Source organism: Exophiala viscosa, assembly GCF_022695815.1.
Source record: "Exophiala viscosa unplaced genomic scaffold EDD37scaffold_21, whole genome shotgun sequence".
NCBI lineage: Eukaryota > Fungi > Ascomycota > Eurotiomycetes > Chaetothyriales > Herpotrichiellaceae > Exophiala > Exophiala viscosa.
Window position 1 is genome coordinate 20,272 of NW_026944373.1, and position 13,550 is coordinate 33,821.

General features: G+C 50.4%; 5 protein-coding genes across 5 annotated transcripts; 3 read left to right on the forward strand and 2 right to left on the reverse strand.

The window, feature by feature from the left end:
- Positions 1-3,352: 3,352 nt before the first annotated feature.
- EDD37DRAFT_678547 (uncharacterized protein) lies at positions 3,353-3,986 on the forward strand (the record flags this gene model as incomplete). Its single annotated transcript, XM_062819652.1, has 1 exon — positions 3,353-3,986. A coding segment is annotated over one exon (369 nt), but the record flags the coding sequence as incomplete, so codon positions are not given.
- Positions 3,987-4,895: 909 nt separating this feature from the next.
- EDD37DRAFT_660450 (alcohol dehydrogenase) lies at positions 4,896-6,042 on the forward strand (the record flags this gene model as incomplete). The annotated part of the gene is made up of 6 exons (XM_062819108.1): positions 4,896-5,004; positions 5,091-5,257; positions 5,319-5,370; positions 5,485-5,541; positions 5,603-5,653; positions 5,699-6,042. The coding sequence occupies 6 exons, from the start codon at positions 4,896-4,898 to the stop codon at positions 6,040-6,042; spliced, it is 780 nt and encodes a 259-aa protein (XP_062665089.1).
- Positions 5,770-6,699, reverse strand: EDD37DRAFT_305872 (uncharacterized protein). Its single transcript, XM_062811260.1, has one exon. It carries the CDS (start codon positions 6,580-6,582, stop codon positions 6,103-6,105), a length of 480 nt encoding a protein of 159 aa, XP_062665090.1. The 5' UTR covers positions 6,583-6,699; the 3' UTR covers positions 5,770-6,102.
- A 1,055-nt stretch (positions 6,700-7,754) lies between these two features.
- EDD37DRAFT_305791 (uncharacterized protein) lies at positions 7,755-8,815 on the reverse strand. Its single transcript, XM_062811259.1, has 2 exons — positions 7,942-8,815; positions 7,755-7,883 (listed from the first exon to the last, which is right to left on the reverse strand). Exons 1-2 carry the CDS (start codon positions 8,776-8,778, stop codon positions 7,872-7,874), a joined length of 849 nt encoding a protein of 282 aa, XP_062665091.1. The 5' UTR covers positions 8,779-8,815; the 3' UTR covers positions 7,755-7,871.
- Positions 8,816-9,715: 900 nt separating this feature from the next.
- Positions 9,716-13,266, forward strand: EDD37DRAFT_305779 (CHAT domain-containing protein). Its single transcript, XM_062811258.1, has 2 exons — positions 9,716-9,825; positions 9,888-13,266. The coding sequence occupies exon 2, from the start codon at positions 10,034-10,036 to the stop codon at positions 13,043-13,045; it is 3,012 nt and encodes a 1,003-aa protein (XP_062665092.1). The 5' UTR covers positions 9,716-9,825; positions 9,888-10,033; the 3' UTR covers positions 13,046-13,266.
- Positions 13,267-13,550: the final 284 nt, after the last annotated feature.

Here is a 13,550-nt window from a genome sequence, read left to right on the forward strand (position 1 = left end):
TATTCTCGAACTTTAATAGGCTTGCCGGCAATAGCGATAATCCACTGGCGTTCTTCTCGTCTATTCAATCTTGGCTTAACAATAGAATGTATCTAATCCAATGAAGTGGAGCTAGCGCCTGAGAGCTGTTCAAAAGATTGTACCAGTCCAAGTTCTCGTTGTTTCAGTATTTCGTATGCATCTCTCCATAATGATTCTGACGACCAAGGAAGGGCAGGACTGGGTCTAGGAAGTGTGGTAAAAGAAGCGTTCGATGGTGGAAATGTTGGGGGAGCAGCAGTCGAGGGAGCATCAGTCGAGGGAGCAGCAGTCGAGGGAGCAGCAGTCGAGGGAGCAGCAGTCGAGGGACTACCTTGCCGTCGATGTACTAACCGCTTGAACCTTTCCATTCTGCCACGCCGGGTCGCAAAATGTTACAACCCCACAAGTTGTGGAAGTTGTATGCAGCGGCATCTTGTGGAAGAATTGCCTGTTACAATGTGCTCCGTGTGTGTTGAACTGCGGCTGAACCGCAGCTGTGAGGGGCTGGACAGAGATGAGGCGACGCCGGGTAGTATGAAATATGTTCAACATGATTGGTTCCTGCTAACGTTTGAGCCACACTTGGCGTCGAAAGCCACAGCCTTCCAAATATCTGCAAAGTCTGTGCGAAAAGGAGCTTCACGCTTTTCCGCGCACCGGTAACACCTTCACACTAGCATATGTACCCTCACGCATGAACATGGAGCAGTTGGGGAAGAACGAAGAATCCCTCCTTACGTATTGTATTGCATTGCGACATACGATCAACATCAGTCACAACTCAGTAGGGCTGTTTCGCTCGTCGGCTGGACGAGAGTGGGACTGGAAGAGACAATCTCCCGATCTTGCTAGTGTGAGTTTATTTACATGATTATATAATAACATAAATCACGTGTCAATATCTCGTCGAGAAGTCCCAGAGTCACAGGGCAAAAAATTCTCGTCCTGAAAAAACTGGGTCCTTTTTCTGGACGAGCTCGTCCATTTTTCAGGCTCGTCCACGTCGACGAGTTACCTAGATAGGAAAGGCTTCATGAAAAAGGACGAGGTGGATAAAAATCGAGGACAAGGTGGATAAGGTGGCTTTTGTTAGTCCCTTGGCTCTAACCCACCTCGTCCGTCCATTTCTTGTATTTTCGACGAGCGAAACAGCCCTAGTAATAATTGAAGTAAGATGCCCAAATCAAAAGACAGATGTAAAGCATCCCCATTCTTCGCTCGCCATTTCTCTCTGCGCCAATTGAATTCCCTCTTCGCGTGATTTCTGCCTTGCCTGGGCGTCGGCCCTGGCTTTTTTGCTTTACGCGCGCGACCGTTTCTTTTAGGAGTTCCCTTCTCTTCACGCTTCCTGATCGCTTCTTCAATGTCCTCACAACTCTGGCTTTCAAAGTAACGTTATGTCAAACAGCCCAACGCCGCTTACTTGATGGCTTGCAGGAGGGGCTTGTATGGCAAGCCAATCGAACAGGAAGGCCCGAAAACTCACATGCAATGTCTGGTGCAGAGTGGTCGACACGATATTCAAACTCACGTTGACATCGAACGGTTCCCAAGCAACAATCGAGTCAAAATAAAGTGAAAATGACTGGCACTATTCTCGCGGGGACCGTGCTCCGTCCTCGGTACTGGAGAATATAATGGTTGATTGCCCGGTGGAAGCCCCACAAGGCCTGAGAAGCCATTTTCACTCGCTTACTTGCGCAAGAACTCCCTAATGAGGGCACTAACTACTGCCGGCAAAGTTCGCACTATCCCATGGCTCCCACGAGCCGCGGGAGGATGAGGCCGGCACAAACTCTGGAGTCTGGAGGTGACAAATATTTCGAGGATTCTTTCGTCGCTTTCAACTTCGGTGAGTCAGCAAAATTGATTCGATGCTGTGATGTTGCGGCTGTTGCGACACCAACAATTTGCTAACGGCTTTCTGGTCAGGCGTTGAACAAAGATACAATATTTCTCTCGCTTGAGAGATGATGTGTGAAGTGTGGTGAGAAGCGAGGCTAATCAGACCTACGTCTGGCCAGGCGTAGATCAGTCGTGATTAATGTCTTGGCCAACGCCAGTTCACCTTCCACCTTCTCTAAGTTCTCTTCCTTCTTCTGCCCTGTCACTCTGTTTCTCCATCCTCCTTCTTTATCCTTGCAAAAGCATCTCGCCTCACGTTGCATTAGTGCTTTGCCAACAACCTCCAACCATTCTCATTGCGCGTATCAACACCGAGTCAGCGGCCTCATAACGGAGGAATGATGCTTTGGGCTCATGCAGGCTATCATGTCTCTCATCTGCCTATGCGAGACCCTTATCTTTCTCTTCGCATTAACTTGCCGGCTGGTTAAAAGGTCTGTACGTACACGTTGACATCTGTCAACTTACGCTGCTCGCCAAGAGCCTCGTCTGATTAAATCGCAAAGTCAACCCCTTGGTGAGCCTGAGTGGCCCCCCCTCTTTTTTTACCCTCCTCGGGACTTTTGTACTTGTTCCGGGTCCACCTTCCCCCGTCCTTTCTGTTCGAATGACACAGACCATCCAAACCAAGCTCTGGGAGCTGTCAGAAACCCAGCAATGTTGAACACTCCAATACCTCGATGCAAGGGAAATTGGCTTCTATGCCGCTCGAGTGCCGCGCATGAAACAGGTGTTTGGGGTGGTCGAAGGCCTGACCAACCTTGCAATCCTTAGTGTCAATATTTAGGGACTGCTAGCGTTAAGCCTCCCCGGGTTCCATCGACAATGGTGGAACCACTCATAATGATGGCCTGTGTCCGTCACTTAACGCCTATGCTTTCCAGTCTCATCACCATTGGGTCGATCTGGCGCAGTATGCGGCCTTCTTGTTCACGAACACAAGAAGTCCTTGCTTTGGGGCGTCATTTGGCCTTTCTCAAAACCTTGGACCTTTACCTCCAGCTCTTCCCCCTGCGTCCGCTGTCTCTGAAGACTCCTTGCATTATCTTCGGCACTGTACCCTTAGAAGTATAGTCAAACTATGCAAGCTGTCTAAGGTGACAAACTGTCCACGGTATCGCGAACTTTGGCTTGCATTTGCTACGCTTAGCGTCTCAAGCCTATTCCAGTCTCGCTTGGGGGACAGTGGTGAGAATCCTTCCGAGTCGAACCTACTCAAGACAGTCAGGATCTGCATGCTCCCGGAAGCACATGGCCATCGGTTGACACATGGCAACCGAGCTCCTCTTCGGGTTCTTGAACTTTGCGGTCCGCATATCCTTCCATCGTCCTTGCGGACCACTTGTGCAACTTGATCTTGCAGGCTAGGACGTTGCGCAAGAGCTGCATTCATCCATCTCTCAAGACGTTTGCTTCACCGGCCTAGCTCTATGACAACCTTAAACGCGACGAGGCCCAGATATTAGCTCAACTCCGAACGGGAAAGAATCGACTCAACAGTGCCGTCTACGTTAGCAAAGCGGTAGATTCGGATCAGTGTGAATGGTGCTGCCGACCCGAGACGGTCAGACACTTTCTAACGGAATGCACGCATTGGGCCAAACAGCGCCAACAATATCTTCAGGTTACTACGGATCGGTGGATGGATGTGTCATTCCTTCTCGGAGGATGGACGAATGAAAGAGTGGACGGAGCGCTCAAGAAATGGAAGCCGAACATGGAAGCAGTCAGAGCAACGATCCGTTTTGCGAAAGCCACCGGTCGATTGAAGCTCGACCCTGAACAAAGGAGGTAATAACCCTGTTTGAGAATGCAACGAGCCTACACTCGACAGTTCCTGTGCCGATGAAAGAGCAGTAACACTCAAGAAGAGTAGTATTGAGGATGGAAGTGTATAGGGTCGTGGAGGGACCTCAGTAGCCGCGGGTGGGATGCCGCCGAGGACCAAGAGCAGGAAGTACCATGAACCGGGAATTTCACGTGCAGCCATGTAGAAGCAGCTATTTCCCCATTGGGCTTAGCCCGCCTGGGAGTATGAAAATCAATCAATCAATCAAACACTGAGCACTCACAACTATATATACGGCTAACGATCCCATAGCTTTCCTATGTAGTCAACTTCGTTCACGATCATACCCATACGTTTGGCTCTTTGATCACTTCGCTCTTGTACATTGACTCGCTCTGTACTCGTGCTCTCTTTGATATCGACTCTATACTTCCCACTTGTCAGGAAACCCACGTGCTTGTGACACCTCTGGTGGAGCGACTCGTAACAGGTGTGAGTGAGAGAAAAAAGAAATCCACCTTGCTTGAAGTCGGGAAGGGTGTGAAGCCTTGGCATCACATGACTGAGTGTTCTCCCCTTTTTACTAAACCATACCACCAATTCTTTTGTCTCGTACGCCTCCTTGTCCTAGTTTCACAACGGACCGGGTGAACGCCAACCTTTTAACCTTTTCACCATTCACCCATTAATAAAAAGCGGCTGGGCGTTCCCGGCGTGAGTCTAGAAGACCGCTCAACCTGTCCGAGGATGATGGAAGATGGGAGCCGAAAAGTCCGTATATGATGGCATTGCTGAGATTGCTTCATTAACAACAACCTGATAATGTCATGCTGTGGAAGTTGCAAGAGGTGATATGTCGAACTCTTGAAGACTCTGGGAACCGAGTTCTGCGGGATACCGCTTTCTTTGCGCCCCCGAGACAGCTCTAATGGCTTCTTGGTCAATCCTTCGGAGATATGCGAACTTCATTTCCAGGATAAATAGCTGACGGGAATGCACTCGTAGGTTTAAGTTATTTCATACCTCCCTTCCATTATGCAAATACACTCGTGAGGCACAGCGGCTGCAGATTATAGCTTCTACTCAACCCCAGATCTTGTTATACGATCTCACTCTTGTCCTCCACTTGTGGCAAATATGACGCGTTCAGCAGAGGTCCATCAATGGCAAGCCTCACAAGATGGCCCTAGGAAACTTGACAATGTCCACAAAGCCCATGCTGAAGCCGGGCAAGGGTGAAGTGCTTGTCGAGATTTGGACTGTTTCGCTCAACTACCGCGACACAGAAGGTGAGTCTTGCGAAATTTCTCTTCTCTCTCTCTCTTGCAAGCAAGTATTGTGAGTCGCGGGCTGAGATACACGTGGTTGATGATAGTGTGCATGGGAACATATACACACCACAAGTCGACTGGGGCTACTTCATCAATCGCTCAGTGTTCAGATATGTGCGGCGTTGTAGTGGAAATAGGCGAGGGCACGACGATCTGCGCATGGAACGTCGGTGACCGCGTCGTGCCGAATGCAATCAAACACATCTCAGTGGTCAAATCACGGCCAAAGACACGGCTTCTGGGCTTGGTCTACCTCTGGCGGGGGTCTGCAGACATATCGCGTCTTCCATGCCATTGGACTTGTGAAGCCTCCAGATTATTTGAGTGATGGGGAAGCTTGCACCTTGCCCATCGCTGCAATCACGGCATAGATGTCTCTCTACGGAATGATGCCTCTGGGCACCACAAGTGGGAAAATGGAGATAGTCCTGCTTTAAGGAACTGGCGGAGTTTCCATCTGTGGACTGCAAATTGCGCATACTGTCGGTGCGACCAGTGAGTATGCCCCCTGCGGTTGTTCCGTTGGTATTCGAAGATGTTAATTCGTCAATATCAGCAATCGTAACGTTCTCTTCAGACAGCAAACTGGAGCGAGCCAAATTGCCCGGTGCGACAAACACAATCAAGTATCGGACGAATCCCGACTAGCAAGATACAGTAATGCAGATCACCCAATATAATGGTGCCGATATTGTCTTCGAAGCTGATATCGAAGCTGGCGACGCTAGAACATTGCACAAGTCATTTGACTGTGGAGCCTCTGGCGGTCTGATTAACGCCATCGGCTACCTTTCCGGCAAGGAAGATGATCCGGGGAATCGGGTCAATGCTAATGTCCTGGCGATCAAGAAGGACGCTACCTTGAAGGGCATTCTAGGTGGTCCAAAAGATAGATTCGAAGAGGCATTAAATTTCTGGATGGCTTCGGTGTTGGCTTTGGGACCTGCGAGGGGCAAGTACTTTCAACGATCTGACGGCAAAGAATTGTCATTGTGATGGGTCTGGAGAAAGAGCCCACTGCTGCTGAGTTGGTGAAAGAAGTAGAGAGGAAGAGTGTCACTTTTTGGCATCCCGAAGTCGAGGTCGTTTGGTAGCTGACAAGGGCTGTTTCCTCCCGCCTGTGGAAGAGCCCACGAGATGCTCAGAAGCGCTCTGCAGTGCCAACGCTTCCGTCCGGTTCGGCCTAGCAGGTACTGCAGCTAGACGAATTGATCCGGGACAAACTGTCAAACAAGGTTTTCTCGAAGAATGGGAAAACTCTCCTTGGAGCTGGAACCCACGGGATTTAATGGACTTTCGAGGTGTGCTCGTGTCGGCGTTCACCTTCAACGGGAATCCTTGCAGACGAGATAATAGGTCAATTAGACCTACTATGCTGGAAACGGCCATCGTGATCAACAAATCCCTTTCACCCGTGTGGCACCTCCAAAGAGCCAAAAGACGCAAGCACACAAAGATCCGCGCCCTCCACGGCGTAGTGCCGACAGGCAGTGGAGGTATATATGGGAGGTTCGGGCCATTCGAGCGGGCACCCATTCAGGCTTCCGGAAGCGAATCGTCCGGAGACCCTCGAAGCTTTGACGGACACACACCTTTTGCTGAAGCAAAGTTCAGCATTGGTCCGACTTATCAAAGACGCTCTCAAGATCAAATCGTCCCGCAAAGCCTGTCAGTGGGAACTCGCCTCGGACAACTCCGATGATGACAGTGCCGGTGACGATATCAGGCCGGTGCCGGTACATGTGTGTTGATAGGCTCAATTTTCCATAATCAAAACCGTCGTTTGAGTGTCGCTGGATCGGCCATGGCGACCAAAAGAGTACGTCTGCTGGCGCTTGATGGCGGCGGAGTGCGTGGCCTCTCGTCGTTGATGATCCTCGAACAGCTGATGCAGACCATGGACCCGGCGAGTCCGCCGCAACTCTGCGGATAGGTCGATATGATCGAGTGCACCAGCACGGGCAGGTTTGTATCACCGATAGCGTGATTGTGCATGGCTCGCAACAGCTCAGATCAATTGCCAGTAGTATTGGTATGGCAGTCCTATCGACATCGACTACGCTCATCGTTAGAGAGCGACGTCGAGGTGCGCGTTATGTACGCTGTATATACTGTCAGCATGCCAAGTGGCTTGGCGTGCTGTAGCCACGTGATATAGGTCCCTTGTCCTGGGGGAGCCTCGCCAGTATACCTCTTATCCTGGGGGGTTTCCTGACAATATTCAGGCGAGCAGACCCGTCCAAAGCACTTTGTAGAGATCTCCCATGATACCTTAGCATCATTTTACAATCAGCATGACAGGGAAGGCTGTTAGACGTAGAATACCCCCAAAGCACGTGTCGAATCCTTCTAGGACCTGTCCTCGTCTGTATGATATTTTAGTTCCCACACGAACACCTACGTGTTATGAATCGCCCCACGGGGTGATGTCACGAGACAAGGGTTCCTTGGCAAGTGGGAAGTATGCGAGGGGGTTGTCGTCGAAAGAGAGCACGAGTACAGAGCGAGTCAATGTACAAGAGCGAAGTGATCAAAGAGCCAAACGTATGGGTATGATCGTGAACGAAGTTGACTACGAAGTAAGACTATGAAAGGACCATGTATATATACCCCAGGAGGATCAGCACGGATCAGTGGTGCTCAGTGATCCATACTGAGCCACACTGATCCCCTGGTCTCTCCTGCTCAGTGTTCAGCCTTGCGGCCCGCTGATCCCAATCACGTGACATAGCCTTGTAGTATGACGCCGAGCCTGACTCGGCTTTCCTTCCTTCCTGGTCTGGTTGCCTGCGGTCGTCATATGGCCGCATGCTTGGTTCGTAACACTACGAAGTCAACTGATCCTGAACGCTAGGTCAGTTCCCGCCCTGGACAAGATCGAATGCAAAGGCTTACATGATATTCTTTTGGAATATTTACCACGTCACCCCATGGAAAAGCGGGGTTGTCGAAGTCCAACCCATGCCCGAATGGCTTCCCTTTCGGCGTTCTTCTGTCCAGGAAGACAGCGTCATCCTTCTTCTGCACAAGACGCAATGGATTGAGGCTGAAGATTATGGAAGGCTGGACCAAAGCGGTGAGCTTGACTGGACGTTCATGCTCCGCCGGCAGAACCGCGACAACTGCGGCAGGAAATTGATGGAGTATGCCGCTCTCTTGTGCCTTATTTTCAATGGTGCGCCAGACCGCGATGTTATCATCGTCATGTTCGTCGTCACTGGTGGTGGATCCATGGATCTGCATGCGGTGATCCACTTCAACTTGTGTGGTTGAGGTGTAGCTAGCTTCCAAACCAGCCTGAGCACCTCGATTATTATACTGTATAGGCACGCTCAATTCCCAACTTCTGGTCCTCGACTCTTTCTTGACTTCGCCGTAAATTTGTACTGGGGCGATGACGACAATCTTTGGGTCATTTTTGGGTAATCTCGGAGAAGGGTCGGATAGGCTGGCATCCTGCGTCTCTTCTAGCTTTAGGCGAATCGCAGCGGACTGAAATCGTTTCAAACCTCCATCTTGAAAGGTGAATTCGAAATTAAATCGTAGGAGGACGGCTTCCTGGCCGGAATAGGTGCCGTATTGGACATGGGAGAGCTTCACGGCGAACGAGGTATTGCCAAGATCTTGAGCGGTGATCTTAGTCCTGTTTGGGTTGCCGTCATGACGTATGCGTAGGGTGGCTTCAGAGCCTTCATCGATGGAAAATCCCGTTTCGAAATCGCCGTTCAGCATAGTGGATGCGAGTGTGGGAGCTTGGTTTTGAGGTTTTCCGAGCTCGGGACGTTCTGGCCTCAATCGCTGGTGGCGCCAAGCCGGATGATAGCAGACTCACGTGACGTGATCTGGCGTCCTTTTTCCTGATAGCCCACATAACCTGCTTGAACGTCTAAATTTTGGACATGTTGGCTTTTTCTGAAATGGACGGCGACGAGTCCCTGACTTTGTATTTTCCCGATTGTACAATCACTTCGATCCGGGTCCGCGAGGTTGTCGCTTACATCCGACGTTTCTGTCTCCGACATGAGTGGGGGAATGGAAGGGAATATGTTTCCACACTAGCAAATGCGGACATTGAGGACCTATGCGTCGCAAGTCATGCAGTCTGCTTGTATCTACAACACGGAGACTACAGTGGGGCTCAACGGACTCTCGACCGTGTTCCGATCAGTCAGTTGCTCCTGGAAAAGTATGCGCTGCTCAACGAAAATGTGGCACTTCTCGCGCTACTGTCGGCGGTAGTGAAGTCAACATCATGCCTCGAAGTGGAATCTGCCCTTGCTCTCGCGAGAGAAGTTGACCAGATTTACATGTTTCGTGAATGTAAGCGCCCGCTCTGTCCTGACTGTGCCTCTTCACCCTTGACATCATTGACAAGGGGCCATCGAGACCGACTTCCAGTCAGAAGGATTGAGAGTACGAGCTCGAGCGATCATGACTCAGCGTGCTCTCTGGAAAATGAGCGATCCCGAAACGTATGACGAGTCAGATGCTCCGATGAGTGACGCTCGAGTGAGAATAGTGCATTTCCGCGTGTCACTCTCATGCTGAACCAGGCAAGGTTGATATTGAAGATGCAATCGCAGTCATCGTTAAACGGGCATGTGACTCTGGCTATGTCCGCAGAGACGATGTTCTCACGACACTACGCAATCGATTTCCGCCACTTATCAAATTTCTTCGTGCCAAAAATCGTCGATTCATGGAAGCGAGCATTTTCTTCCAAACGTATTCGGGAGACTTCGCGATAAGTTCTGATCCTATTCAACTGATGCTCAAATGGCAAGAATATCTCGAGACATTGAGTAGTCCTAATCTGTGCCTGCTTCGCTCATGTGCGCTAGGTCAACTCGCCAACATTCATGCATCTGGCAACACCATCCAAGCCAGCAAATTTTACCTGGAGGAAGCGTCTTCGATCGCGCTGCAGGAAAATTGTGCCAATCACGTTGCATATTTGGCACTGACCTATTGGCACCGTTTCCCAGATATGGCGGAGCTCGAGCTCAAGCTGGGGGATGACCATCCACCTAAACCGACCCAATCCCAATCCCAGGCAGATGACATTACTGTCCAGTCGTCACATGAGCTGCTGCTACCCCCTACCGAGCCCAACTTCTGGAGTGCGCGATTGCGTTCTACAGTGGCCGAAGCAGATCGTCGCCTACAGACCCTTCTCGGCTTGCACGAGAAAATTTTGCGTGGGCTCGAAGCGTCATTACTTTTGAATAGCGCAAAACATGCAATAAAACTTGCAGCAGCTGTTCGGGGACTCCCGGAGAAGCTCAAGCCCTTCCTGGATCCGGTATTGGCTCGATTGAGATCTTTCGGTGATCGCCGAGGAGTGTACTTGGTCCAGTCTTGGTACTATCTTGAATTGGCCCAAATCCTGGGGCGTGCTGATGAAGCTCGGGCGTATTTTGAGCACGTGCTAACTCAGCAGGACTCGGTACGGATCCCGGACTTCATCCGTGCAGCCTGTCGCGGCGCCTGGACAAGCTACCGCACGCTGGAGGACGATGAAAACGCCTTGAGGTATGCTCTTAGAGAATTTGACTGTTATCAGTGTATCCTCGAAGAGTCCAAGAGATCCGTCGCGGCTTATCATGTGGTCGTGTCAAGGTTATCAATTGTCCGGACCCGAGCAAATCAAGTTGTTCACAACTCAGAGAATCAAAGTCGTCTGAATGACTTACGACATGAGCTCGAACGAATTACCATCCTTCTAAACACCTGGATTGATTCCGACAGAAAGGCCTCTAGGTGGCCTGAATACCACGACAAGACGCACCAACTATCTTCGATGGTTTCACCACTGTGTGACCAGCTTCAAGTCAATGACGATCGTGTACGAAGATTGATCACCTCCCCGAATGATGCTCAGACAACGAAAGGCATAGATTTAACGCCGACGTCACTCATTCACATCAGGGTCTTGATGCAAGAAAGGCGCTATGCGGAACTCTTTTCGTACGCTCGCAAGATGTATGGGATCGTCCTGCATAACAAGACTGCCACGCTTCACCAAATGAGCATCAGTGCAATGGCTTATGCTGTTGCGCTTCAGTCACTGTCATCGCACCGACCGCGACCTTCAGAACAAGTCCTCAGATTCATTCGACGTCTTCAGTATGAGCTCCTCACCACTAACTTGAAGGCGCTCCAGTCCGCTCTCTCGGAGCGACAATACTTGCAGCGAGCATCTCTGCTTGCCATGATTGTCCCAGAATGTCTCAAGTTTTGGCCAGACGCTCGATCTGAATATGTTCGAGCGATGATTGAATATTTTGAGGGCGCGCACTTCATCTGTCGCAACGTCCGTCGGGGTATTCAGTCAAGTGATGACTTGGAGAAATGGATTCGAAGACGCGCCCTGGGCGGAACATGGTCTTTCTCTGGTCTTTGCAAATACGCCGGTGGGTTCTTCCTCCAGACAGCAAACGAGGGACTTGCCTGGTCATGGATTCAGCGGGGATACGGACAAGCTCTTCATGACATGCTGCAAGATCGGGAGACTGCTTCTAGTCGGGTATTGATGGCAGTGAAGCACCACAAGGATCTTGCAGATGACCTCTCCGAAGAGATCAGACTGATAAGGGGGCTTGCGAAACTAGACCCGATCGACTACTTTGAAACCGTCCAAGTACTGAATCGACAACGAGATCGAATGAGAAAACATCCGATTTTTCGACAGATGCTGGATGGGCCTGAAAATTCCGGACCAATGCATCACGACAATTTAGAGGATATCTGGGGCCTTCTCAATTATCTTCCTGAGGCCGCCAATATTGTTCTTGTCGACTGGTTCATTGATTCGCGGAAAGTTATATGGCGACTAGCGATAAATTCCAGGGAAAAGCATTCGATGCCACGGTCTTGGAAATTGGATATAAAGCTGCAACAGATCAAGGTCTGGACTCAGTCCTACCTGCAATTCCCTGTAGGTCAAGTCGCACAATTAGAGTTGGATTGGAAAGCTCTACACATTCTACGCAACTTGGTTATGGGTCTTGAGGACGTATGTAGGCCAGGAGACCTGATGATTCTGAATATTCCAGGTGAAATGGCAGGCATCCCTTTCCACGGGATTCCTTTTGACGGTAATCCCGGCATGATCATGATCGAGCGCAACCCGGTCATTTATTCATCCGGGTTGAACCTATATCGACGGTGTCTGGAGAGAGCTTTGGATATTCCAGCCGTTGGCGCAGGGCGCCTGCTTGGAAAAGCCGTCTTTACCTCTGCATACGAACAACCAGGCATCGAGGACGAGCGAGATTCGATCTTCAACCATCTGAGGAATACCGCAAATCTATTCGACGGGAGCGTACTGTTGGGCCTCGATCTCACGAGAGATTCCTTGCGAAATGCTCTCGAAACAGCGACCTGGATTCACTACCATGGGCATGCCTACTACACGCAGAGAGAGGCTCTGAACCAGTGTTTGGTTTTAGGATCAATCGGGGGCTCCGAAGAGCTTCAATCTCATAATCACCAAAGCTCGATACAAGAGGCCCGGGCGCGTCTCGAAGCTGAGATGCCGTTCGAAGCTTTTCCTACCCCGAAGGAGGTATTGTTGACGGACCATCTACTGGGGCGCTCATCTCGCCTTGCTGTCGCGGATGTATTCGTCATGGACATCTCTCGGAATCATCCTGTGGTCTGCAATATCGCGTGCGATTCCAGTGTCCAGAATTTCACGTCTGGCAATGATCCTCTGGGGCTCGTCTCCGCGCTTTTCTGTGCAGGTGCATCTTCAGTCGTTGGAACACTGTGGCCTGTCCGCAGCTCCTCGGGACGATTCTTTACGGAGAAATTTTACAGCAACTTAAAGGCACAAGGCAGTGACCCAGCAGTCTCCCGAGTGCATTCGCCTCGTCAAGTTCTGAATCTTGCACTGGCCTTCAGGGAGGCAACTTTGGCTATCAAAAAGACCAAGCCAGAACCTTGTTACTGGGCCGCATTTGTTCTTCATGGAGCCGGATTCTATTTTTCCAATTAGTAGTCCTCATGGAGTTTTGAGAGCTCCTGAGTCGAAAGACGCCCCCTACAACAGTGCCCTTAAGCGTGTCGAGTCTGCCACTAACACAAGCTCAGGGAAGAGCAAGGCAACTGCAAGACAATAAGGAACACTCATCCTGCAAAGCGGATAAGAAGCCTTTGCTCCGTTCAAGGAGATGATGTGGTCGCGAGGGCTATCACACACGAGTTGGATTCGCCGGATATCGCAGTATGTAACAGTGGCTCGCCCAATGAGGCGGATCTGTGTTCGATGACCACCACATGAAGGGATGCAGGTTGCTTGCCACTTTTCTCACATTTAGCACCTTAGCAGTCGTGTCTGCTGGTTCCGCACTTCTAAAGGCTGATTAGAACTAAAAAGATATCGAAGGTACTAAAGCGGAGGTACAGAAATGAAAGAAAAGTATCGCTAAGGCTGTTTATGAGAGTGCTTTATGAATCAAGCTTTATGTTACGAGGCGAGCAATACTGCCTGCTGCTTTCAT